The following is a 12,035-nucleotide window of genomic DNA, read 5'->3' on the forward strand; positions in this document are numbered from 1 at the left end:
TTTGCACAGATATGGGGGTACAGATACAGCAGCCCCCAGCAGCAAAGCCTGGACACAGTGTGGGGGTACTGGGAGCTCCCAGAAAGGTGTGTCCATGCAGACCCTGTGAATGTCATCTTCTTTCCAAACAGTCTGTGGATGCAATCAACATTCACAAGATGAGAACATCCTGGACGGTCAAGGGGGTAGAGGTACAGGGAGGGGCCCCTAAGTCTGGCAACAAACATCATTGTGAGAGACACAGTGGAGAGACAGGTGACAGAGCCTGGGGACAGGGGTTTGCAGCCTCAGGGAACAGTTGGAGTTAGCCAGCAGAAACCAGACGACTCAGAAAGGACCCTCCCGAGAGCGCGTGGCCCTGCCGGCACCTTCTGGTCTCTGGAACCATAAGCTGAATTTCCGCTGGTTTACACCAGTCAGGGCAGCCAGAGAGAGCGCCCGGGAGCAGCAGGTGTTCTGGAGCAGGTGAGTACAGTTAGGCAGCCCTTCCCACTCCCAGGACCCCTCCTCACGGCCTTGTCCTGTCCCTGGAGATCCCTCGGCCCCCCTTGGGTCTCCACAGAGAAACAGATGAAAATCCTCAGACATTAACACAGAAATTAGGTCTTGGGATGCGTCTGTTTCACAGGCTTACCGCCTTTTGCTGTGCTTCACTTTATCTTGCAAAGGGGGTGTTCGTGGCAACCCCATGTCCAGCAAGTCTCTCCGCGCCATTTCCCCAAAAGCATTTGTTCACTTTGTCTCTGCGTCCCGTTTTGGTCATCTTCACAGTACTTCAAACTTGTTTATTATTCTGTTTGTTATAGCAATCTAGGATCGGTGAGTGTGAGTTGCTGGAAGCTCAAATGATGGTCAGTATTTTTGAGCAATAAGGGATCTTTTCATGGTCTGAATGTCATTTTTTAGGTGGAATGCTACTGCACACTTAATAAGCTGCAGTATAGTGTAAACATAACTTTTATACATCAGGAAGGCAAGGAACTTACTTGACTGGCTTTCTTGCAGTAATTGCATCCCTGCAGTGGTCTGGAGCCCAACCTGCCACATGTCCGCGATGCACCTGAGCATCCAAAAAGATGGACACTCTACTTCTCATAAAAGTGGGCTTCAGTTTGGTTTGGTTTTCTTAACTAGAGAGGCAGCACCGCTGCCCAGAACGGTGGTTTAAAGCCCTGGTCCAGCCTCGTGGTGGTAGATACAAGTACGCATCACCACAAACTACTGGGCTTCTGGGTTGGTGGGTTGATCTGTCTGGGAAGTGGGTGGGGAGAAGAGCTTAAAATCGAAGAAGGAACTAGCATTCGGTGGGAGCGTGGGGGTGGGGAGGTGGTCCATGGGTAGGCAAGACACAGAAAAAAGGCAATCACGGTATGGTAGGTACTGTACCAGGAGTCATCCACGGATTATCGTTTTAACTGACCTGAGGCCCTTGAGAGCAGCCAAGGCCAAGCGAGGGGAGAGTGAGCTGGGGTGGGCGCATCCTGAGTCTGACGTGGGGTCCTGGACCTCCAGGTGGAGAAGTCCAGAAGACGTGGGAGTCAGATCAAGGTCACACCTCCATCCAGTTTGCAGCAAGGCTGCCTGCAGGCCCTCTGATGCTCCATGTCAAAGCATCCCAAGCTGCAATACCTATACCTCCTGGGGATCCACTCGGGTGCCTGTGGTGTCATATACATGTAAGAGAGTGAAGGGTTCCGACATCGTCCACCCATACACCCCAACAGGAAAGCTGCTCCCAAGGAGACTGGTGAACCATCCACCGTGACCTGCCCACCCCTGGGGCTGTATACTTACTACCCCGGCTCCCGGACAAGCATCCCAACTCACAGTGACCCGTTCATCCCAAGGGTCAGACACACGTATGAAACGGCCCAAGGCCATGGATGATTCCTAGGCCCAGCTATGCAGAACAGCACCCTGCTGCTGGCTATATCTTACAAGCCTCAGAGCCTCTGGACCCACCAGGCAGCAGTGCAGAAGAGCAGAAACACACCGTGCTAGGAGGCTGGGAGATCACCAAGACCCGGGAGTCATGGCATCACGTTCTGGGACCCGGACTAAGGGTCTAGGGCAACTGGCTACTAATTTACTGTGAAGCGGTATCTTACCAGCAGCGGCGTGGACAGTCGGCCAACACCCAACTCACAGCTCTGCCATTCAGCCTCCCTGCACCCCAGCTCCCGACTCTGAAATCCACAGCTCAGGGGGCCATGGAGAAAGTCAGCTGAGTGACCCATGGGGACCAGGGTATGGGAAGCACTTGGTAAGCCGGGCCCCCCAGTCCTTGTGCAATGGCTGCCAGTCAGGGTGGTTGGAGGCTCCAGGACCTATGGGACTCGGAGCACCGCTCACCTAGACTGGCCCCCAGGGTGGGACTTTCCCAGGGTAGTTCTGCAGAATCAAACTGCTAACAATGTGGTAGCAACTTCCTGAAGAGCTTGGCCCCTGACCCTGGGCAAGTGAGGCTGCCTTGGGAAGCAAAGATCGTTAGATCTACACCAGGCCAGGGATGCACACTGACCATGGAGGTTCCTGGGCCCAGCCTAACGCCTCTGACACCACAGGACCCAATTTCTTTTTTATGAGAGAGTGAACAAGGGAACGAGAGAGAGAGAGAGAGAGAGAGAGAGAGGGGAAGGCGGGGAGGCACAGAAGGAGAGTGAGAATCTCAAGCAGATTCTACTATGCACAATGCAGAGCCCAACACAGGGCTCGATCTCACAACCCTGAGATCACGACACGAGCCAAAATCAAGTGTCAGACACTTAACCACCTGAGCCAGCCAGGTGCACCAAGACCTGCTTTCTAATAACCGGGTCCAGGTCACCCTGCTGCCGGTGGTCTGCGGTAGTCTGCAGGTTATCCCTGACAACGGCTGCCCTACGCCAGGGACCCAACGCATGCCTGGATCACAGCCCACGCCATCCGGAGGGCACCGGGAACACAGGATCTCAGGGCCGCTGCGCCAGGTGCAGGCAGCTGGCCCCCATGGTGTGCAGCCCCTGTGGTGGGACGCGCAGCCCCGGGGGGGTGCTTCCCTAGCACCCATGCACCACCTTGTTCACATGGGCACCACCCTCTACAAGACCCAAGAACGACTACAGGGGAACAGCCTTTGGCTTTAGCTCTTCCTGCCTGAATACCCGCAGAACAAATTTTATGAATATTATTCACACTTTGAGGAAGTAATAATTAACTGTTCGCAAGATACACTGTAGTATACCATAAAACGTTATAAAAATAATTACATGGAATAAATCCTATAAATACGTAAAGGTTTTATTATATGCTTCTAATTGAAATCCGTGTAAACAGTTACACTGAACACATTCTTTATGCACCATACTTGAAAACACAAAACATCAACCTAAAATACTTCTCAGATTAAGCCAATTTTTCTTTTTTAATTTTTCCTTCTTTTTTTCTTAAGCTTTCTTTGACACCATAATAAAATAAAAAGAACAGCACATAAAAATAAAACCATTAGTTAGAATTTTTAAAAATTTAGTTTACCTATCATACTTAACATTCCCAAGACTACTGCCAAGGAGAATCAGATGCATCGCACTCAAAGACGCGCGCTCCCCGGCCATTAAGAACTTGAAGACCGAACAGATGCATGTCAGGGACAGAGGGGCAGCCAGGGCACAGCTCTGCAAGCCCTCCAGGCCCCGCCCCGCCATCCCCCAAGGCCAAGGACAGGGACAGGGAGGCTGGAGGACATCGGTGCTGCTGTCAGACACAGCCTGCCGGAAGGTCACAGCGACTCACACCTGAGACCAGGAGGGTCTTCAGACAGCAGGACGATGAAGTTAGGAAGGGGCGTGGTCCTCCCCTCGGATGCTTCGATACTTAGCCATGTCTTCAGGAAATACTTTAGAAAGTTCTTGAATCAACAGGCTTTTAAATTTCTAAAAAGAAAAACATACAACATCAAAAGATCTTTGTGACCCATCACCCAAGTGAAAAACACTCCCCACCCCCAGAGCCTCAAACTCAGCATAAAGTGTGCTTCCCTCCCTGCAAGCGGCAGTTCCCACACAGCCTACTCAGCTCCTGTGGAGGCGACACTTGGGAGACGGGCTGCCAGCACCTGCTTGTGAGCTTGGAACCATGTCACAGGTATGTTATAAACTATCTGAAGGAGTGCTCGGTCCAACACAAAATAAATACTTCAGACAGAGAAAGCCTCTCTCCTAAGTGCCAGCCACACAGGTGGAAATGATTTTTGCAGACAACACACGTAACAGGCATCTTCAAATAATATTTAATGAAGCAATTATTAACTCAAACCACATCAAACTCACTGTGTGCAAACAGCCTGATCAAAGCTTTCCAAGCACCTGGAAACCTGTCTACTTCAAATGCTGCAGCTTCTTGATCCTACTTATCAGCATAACATTTGTTTGAACCCGATCTTACAAGAGCAGCTAAGTATCTGCCAGCGCCTCAAAAAGTCTTCGCAGAAGTCATACTGAAAAGCAGCACTACAGGTGTGAGCAAAGACACAGCACATAAGACATCCTCCAGAGACACTGAGCCTAGACACAACCACCAGTAAGCTGCATCTTTCAGAAGCTTAAATATGTGGTCCAATGGACCACAGAACTGTGCCACAAGACCTGTGCAGACCCCAGGTGGCACAGACCGCCACTGAGCACCACATAGATGCCCACTGAAAGCGATGGTCCCCGTGGTCACTGCTAGCAGGAGCCCCTGCCCTGGGCCTGCAGCCTGTGTGTCAGAGGGATTTCTACTCACTCACACAACAGTACAATCAGGGCCCCCTATCAATTAAGGTGGTATCTCCCCCGGGGTGATGCCAAGCTCAACAGCAACTGGTCCCCAAGTGACAAAACAGAAAAGCAGCTGTGGGCACCCCAGTGACCCTCACAGCACCCGAACCTCAGGACGGATCACTTGGGAAGGGACGGAAGCCCTGCAACCCCAGGGCAGCAGGTGACAGACGCATCATGGACACAGCCTCTCTGCTCATTCCCCTCACTTGGCCAGTGCGTCCTCTGAGCCCGGGGCATCAGCAGGATGAACACACTTGTGTCCCAAGGTCCTGGAGCTGGAGCTGCCTCAGAAACAGAACAGAGGGAAGAAGAAGGAGCATCCTCATCAGGTGCTCTCAACAGATGCTTTAGGAAAGGCTGGTCTATGAGGCCTCTCCAAGGGGGTGACACAGGCTGAGCCCAAAGGACAGTCAGTGTCCAGAGACATGCTAGCATTCTACGTGGAGGAGACCACATGAGAAGGACCCACAAAGTGAGGGGTCTGGGGGATTCCTGGCGACAGACTCGAGCCCTGGGGGTCCAGGTGGATAAGAGTGCAGGCGGAAAGGTGGGAGGGCGCACAGTACCAGGCCACTGCATGTGGGGCCACTACAGCGATGGCACTGGGCACCAAAAGAAAAACCATCACCCCCTGCCCCCCAATCAGAACCACAGCTCAGTCAATTCAAGTTAAAAAAGAAAAGAAAAGAAAGGAAAGGAAAGGAAAGGAAAGGAAAGGAAAGGAAAGGAAAGGAAAGGAAAGGAAAGGAAAGGAAAGGAAAGGAAAGGAAAGGAAAGGAAAAGAAGAAAGGAAAAGAAGGAAAAGAAGAAAGGAAAAGAAAGGAAAAGAAAGGAAAAGAAAGGAAAAGAAAGGAAAAGAAAGGAAAAGAAAGGAAAGAAAAGAAAAGGAAAGAAAAGAAAAGAAAAGAAAAGAAAAGAAAAGAAAAGAAAAGAAAAGAAAGTAAAAAAACCCAAGACCCCTACCCCTACATATTTCATGTTCGAGATGCATAGTGTTTTCTAGCTCTCATCAAAGCAAAGAAACACACAGAGCAAACTCTCTGGAGAACTGCAGGACGCGGGACAGGGTCCAAAGGAGTCTGGAGTTAGAGTCTGGAGTCAGGTGCAGGAGACAAGCACTGGACACACACAGGGAACCCTCTAAATCCCAGAACCGTAACTCCAGGAAATGGCCTAGCAAAGAAAGCAAAAAGCACTCAAGTGCAAACATGAGACACTGAAGCCTTACAAACGTGAACAGCTAGCCACGGCAGCTACCCGGGACCCCTCACAGAAAGGCGACCACGCCGCTGCCCTGCGTCTGCCGGAGACGCACTGCGCTTACCACCTGCTCACACAGAAACCTCAGCCGTGTAACTGTGTGAACTAGTTTACATTTTACCAAGTACGCAGAAGACGACAAGGTCTGTTAGCCAAACGTGCATTGTAAGTATTTATCTTTTGCTTCCAAGAGCCCTACCTTCATGGTGTCGATCTTGCCTTTGACTTGCTCATTCTTGGCCAGAGCCCTCTCCAGGCACTCTTTGGTGTAGAGCTGGGGGTTTCGTCCTTGATCTATGTATCTGGAAACATGAAACATCTCAATTAACAGACTCATGGTTGATACCTATTCTCACAGTTTTCTGATTGGAGGAAAAGAGTTAGGTCTGTATAACTGCACACGGCCTTGTTTAGATAAAATGGCATCCGGGCACCACGTGAATCAGGATTCTTTCATTTATGCAAGTATAGATCATGTGATCTCATATTACTTTTAATAAAGTAACTCACAAAATCAAGTCATAACCATGTATAAATCAAGCAAGCTTCGTAGCCCTACCACTTTACGTTAGCATCTGTGCTTTTCAAAAGGTTTCCTGGCCTTGATCCTCACAATAACCTGTAATGTCAGGCAGCTCTTGACGGGAGAGACCTAATGTGTCCAGGGAGGCGGGCAAGACACAGCCTCTGCTCCAGGTGTACCCCCTGGGTCCCTGGGGGAACCCCTTGTAGAGGAGCCTGGGGCCTGCTGGAGGGAGCAGGGAGCTGCAAGCAGGACAGCCCCTCCCTCTCCCCTAAGACTGTTTACACTCTGGTCCACCACTGTTGGAGGGCAGGACCCTGACATACTACTTGCCTAACTACAGCCAAGTCACATGAATTTAACACAGAGATTCTTTCCACGAATTCCTAAACTATAAAACTGTTTTAGAAATTTTTGATATTTGTCCCCAAAATGTCTTCATTACCCCACAGACTTCATCATGCATACTGCCTAGATGAATATCCACATTTATCACCAGTGGGCCACCTGCCTGCTTCTGTACCTTACAGACTTTCCTATCCTTTGGCTAAATTCAATTATTCATCACCAAGAAAAAGAAATCACCACTACCAAAGTCCAGTTTATGCTCCAGTAGAAAAAAAAAAAAAAATCATCACTTTACATCAAAAATACTGTTAAGTTACTGTTAATGGCATAAAAATTGGTCTATAATTATAACAAATAATAAAAAAAATCAATAAACCACATGCTCCAGAAATTCCATTTTATTGCAATGTGTTTGAAATGACGGAATGAAAGCAGCAAAATTATGATTAATGCTAAACAAAATATATCCATTTCTGAAGAAAACACCCAACAGGCTCAAGTGTCCTAAACAAATAACCATCTCAACAGCAACAACATCGGGGCTGGGTTTTTTCTAGGGCCCAAGGGCTGAGTGCCACTCTGCCAGTACATCAACCCCAAGTCCTGGACAGGACAAGGACTACAGTTTTATCTCTGCTGTCGTCAGTGTGTCCCAAAGTGTGTGCTGCCAAGGCCACTAAGGACCTGGAAATGGCTCCTGCGTTGTGCACATCGATGGACAGTTTGCATCTGCGGCTTACCAGGGCTCCGAGGCCAGCCTAGTCCTAATCCCCCCGATGAACCTAACCCCTTCTGCCCACTGGCTGTGCCTACAGCTGTGGTTCTGGTGGCCCAGGCTGCACTGCCTGCTGTCCCGCAATCTTTCCTCAACCCTCTTTCTCTCACTTGCCCTTCAGAGGCACCTGGCGTGTCTTGACATCCATCCCATACGTTCAAGGCCAGAGCAGCACTACTCAGAATACCCAAGGAAGAGCCTCCACCTGCACACACTCCTCAGGCAGGCAGCCACCGTCCAGGGTCTAGAGCTGTCCATATGCACGAGATCTTCACTCCCACCTGACCCCGGAGAGCTCGGTGGGCCAACAGAACACATTGAGGACATGCAACATCGCCACGAGCACGTGAGGACAGAGCCGAAACTAGAAAGAATGCAGCCTATGTGTCCTGGGGGCAGGCAGATGCTAAGGTGTGCTGTAACTAGGACTCCCTCTGACCTCTGGAAGGTAAGATGATGACCATTCCCTTTACCGTTCCAGGAAATCTGATGACTTACATTGCAATTCTAAAGCAAAAAGGACTAGCATGCTCTTGCTTCTTGCTCTTGCCATTCCAAGCCCACTCCACCGAGAGAGAGAGAGAGAGAGAGAGAGAGAGAGAGAGAGAGAGAGAGGCTGCTTGGCAATGAGACAGCAGTGCTGGCCGAGGAAGGACAAGTCCAGAATTTTATATACTTAGTAGCCAAACAGCCCACTGTGGTTACTTAGCAGTTCTTTCACCTGGGAAACCAGTGTGACAAAACCTGAACCAAACAAACCAGAAAAGTACATTTCCTGGAAGCATTTTCTGGGCCACGACTGTGAGAGGCACACACCACTCTCCCCCCAGCAGACAGTGAATGGCCTTCCCAAATTTCCTTGGCCTAAGAACCTTTTCCCCCCAACAAAAGAGCAAATCCTTACCATCTCCTAAAATGAGCACTCCCAGTGTAGTTTGGAAGACACCACACTAAATTACTTCTCAGGCTGTTTCTACCTAGAATTTTTTAATTTATAATAAAGCCCACCTAAGACTTTCTGCCTCTCAAGAAAAAAAAAAAAAGTGATATGCCTGCCCGTTTTGTCTAAGCAGGACTTTGGGAGCCTATGATGTTTTCTGCACATTTAATAACTCTCTATTCATTCTATTTCTTTTAAATTTTTAATCCTATTAAAACATAAGCTCTCTAAGAGCAGGTGTTTTTGTCTATTTTCTTTCCTGGCTTATCCCCAGCACCTAGGCTGTGCTTGCCACAAACAGGCTCTTAAATACCAGTGGTTGAAGGCATCATTATAACACAATAAAACAAGAGTTATACTCAAATTAAGAATACTTACTCAAAAACTTCTAAAGGCACAGTAATGTCATGAAGCTGCTGCCTGCACTTATCAATATCCTGTAAGCCAGTAACGATAAAATTCCTGAGGGAAAAGGCAAAAATAGAACATGTAGTTAATTCAGATAACAGCAGGGACACCACCCATTTGGCCGGGGTGACCTCCAGGCCGGAGTTCCTTACACAAGAAGGCTACAGAATTCCAGGAAGGCTTTGGAACTAGAGAACAGCCTTAGATATCCAATTCTCTTTTAAAGTAGAGACTGCCAGTATTGGGTGATAAAAAACACCCCTTCTGAGAATTGATGAAAAACATCAATCTTCTCTCAAAGACAACGTGCAGCTGGTTTTGTGCGCAGCAGACTCCCGAGGAAGAACCCACCCTCCGATCCCAGAGGAGAAAGCCATCCCCACCTGGTTTAGTTTCTGCTCCCCTCTGGAGCTTAACAGATCACCAGGCTAGTCCCCCGGCCCTGGGTTTGTAAGGCTGGGCTGCACTTATGTTTGATGTCTGTAGTCCCTAGAAAGCTAGGAGCCCTTCTGCAGCATTCCTTCTGTGTGTGTGTGTGTGTGTCTTGTCCACCCCAGGGCCTAGCACCAACCACCAGCACAGGACTGTTGCCAAAGTTGTTCCTAAGCGGTCTGCACCGTTTCTTACCACCCTCCCCCTTCCAGTTCCACCACATCCAGACCTCGGCAGCAGGTGGTTCACAACCTTCTCCTTCCTGGGTGCAGTTTGGAGCACCCCGTGAAGTCCGCCTCCCCTCTGGGGACAGGGCCTGGACTCCCCAGAAGGGCCGGGGAGAAAACTGGGAAGGAGTCACGGCACGCCAGGGCAGGCTTTGATGACTGTGTGGCCCTGACGACGTGTCCAAACGGGCCCTCGAGATAAAGTTCCAGCAAAACGAAGCGGGAGGGGGGCGGGCCCGAGTCCAGAGGAGGGCGGCAGAGAGGGGCGGCTCTCAGGTCAGACCCCGGCTCCCCACCCCCCACCCGGCTCCCCACCCCCTACCCGGCTCCGGCGCCCGGCTCCCAGGATCCCCGGCTCCCCACCCCCACCCGGCTCCCAAGCCCCGGCTCCCCACCCCCAGGATCCCCGGCTCCCCACCCCCCACCCGGCTCCCCACCCCCTACCCGGCTCCCCGGCCCGGCTCCCAGGATCCCCGGCTCCCGTCAGACGCCGGCGGACTCGGCCGCCACTCACAGCTTCTGGTTGAGCCCGGCCTGGCTGCTAGGCTGGAAGTCACTGACGATGATGCCGAGCTGCCGGATGTTCTCCACGAACTTCTCCAGGTGCTCCTCCAGGTGGTCGAACTTCTCCGCCATGGCCCCACAGCAAACACCGCCCGCGCCTGGTCCCGCTCCGCCGCTTCCTACTTCCGCCGGGGCCTGCCGCCACTTCCGTTTCCTCTGGCGGCGGGAGGCGGGGCCTCGGGCGGGCGGGGCGGGGCGGGGCGGGGCCGGGGCGGGGCCCAGGCGCGGGGCGGGGCCGACCTTTGGGGGCGTGGCCCTGGCCCTGGCGCGCTGCGGGGGCGGGGCATGCGGGCGGGGCATGCGGGCGGGGCCCCGCCCAGCAGCGCTTCGCCGCCCAGGTGAGTGGGATCGGCCCGGTGTCTGTCCTCAGACCGCCCTGCGAGCTCCAAGGGCCACCGGGAGCCAGCGGCGGGACCTGCGAGGCTCCGTTCCGCCTCCGCTAGGCCTGGGCAAGTTCCCTGGTCTCCGAGCCCTCGTTCTCGTCCATGAAACTGGAATGAGTGCAGACGCCTACGTGACCTTAGCCTGGCTCAGAAGGAAGCACAGCAGGCAGGCTTGGAAAAGGTAGCTTATCCCCACGAGGAAAATGACTTATTTTTTCCTGAATACACAAATTACAAGTACTCGCTGTAAATGATTTTAAAAATATGATGACGAGACACCTGAAATCCTACCCCCTGACATAAGCCATCTTTAACATCTTGGAGCCCATGGACTCCTGAATTTCTTGATGCGCAGGGTCCAGCAGCCCCCTCGGCCAGACCCAGGCCCCCTTAGAACCACCCAGCCTCGGTCCTGAGCCTGAGAGGCAGCTCAAGGTGGGCTTCAGACCTATGACTCTCCCACTAGTGATCTATCTTCCTTACCCACGTGAGCACCTTAGCAACCAGGACAGCTCCCAGTGGCTAAAGCCTCCTGTCAGGATTGAGGCCCTCTGGCACTAACGGCTGCCAGTGTCACCAAAGGTCTCAGCCACCTCCAAGCACCATGCGATGCCCCATATTCACAAACCCCTGCCTAGATAGAAATCCTGCAGTGTGCATGCAGGGACTTTCCTTGTCCCCCATTTGGGGTCCTTAACGTCAGCACTGGACCCCCTTCTGTCCTCTCATGTGTAACTGGCATCCACCTCCTCTAATTCTTCCTTCTAAACACCTCCTAGTCAGCTCTTCCTTCCTGCCTCTTGCCACCTACCGAGGTCAGGCCTTCCCCCCTTCCTGCCACCTCTAACAGAACAGCACCCTAGGGGGGCTTCCTCTCTGTAAAGAATAACCCCTCCTACTGCTTGGAAACTGTAGTAAATGCTGTTAGTTGATCTTACTAAAATTCCATCTTGGTCACATCACTCTTGCTCATAAAAAACTTCTGCCCATTTTTCTAGGACTAAACAATGTTTGCTCCTACAGTAACCTCTCTGGACTCCTGGGACCACAGGCCACAGTGATTTCTCCCTTTACTGAATATCTTAATAAGCATCCTCCTTGCTATTCAACTCCTGGAGTCTTAGGCAAAAAAAGAGAGCTCTTTTACTAGATAATCTCTCCCAGATGTGACCAAAAATGGGAACCCCATGAAGGTAATTGATTTGTCAGACTTATCAAAATCAGGGACTCCAATTGATGTGGTGTACTAAGCTGATATGTGACGCCTCTGTTCTGCTCTGAATACACAGAAGTGTTAGGTAAAGTATCTCCCTCCCTATTTAACAACAACTGACTTCAGGGGAATTGTAAAACAAAGCAGAAATAAAATATTTGCC

The 12,035-nt window shown here is 51.2% G+C and overlaps 1 protein-coding gene across 1 annotated transcript; it reads right to left on the reverse strand.

The window, feature by feature from the left end:
• Positions 1-3,263: 3,263 nt before the first annotated feature.
• Positions 3,264-10,409, reverse strand: MED10 (mediator complex subunit 10). Its single transcript, XM_041731421.1, has 4 exons — positions 10,227-10,409; positions 9,024-9,107; positions 6,259-6,361; positions 3,264-3,911 (listed from the first exon to the last, which is right to left on the reverse strand). Exons 1-4 carry the CDS (start codon positions 10,346-10,348, stop codon positions 3,813-3,815), a joined length of 408 nt encoding a protein of 135 aa, XP_041587355.1. The 5' UTR covers positions 10,349-10,409; the 3' UTR covers positions 3,264-3,812.
• Between the last annotated feature and the right edge of the window lie 1,626 nt (positions 10,410-12,035).

Source organism: Vulpes lagopus, chromosome 17, assembly GCF_018345385.1.
Source record: "Vulpes lagopus strain Blue_001 chromosome 17, ASM1834538v1, whole genome shotgun sequence".
Taxonomy (NCBI): Eukaryota; Metazoa; Chordata; class Mammalia; order Carnivora; family Canidae; genus Vulpes; species Vulpes lagopus.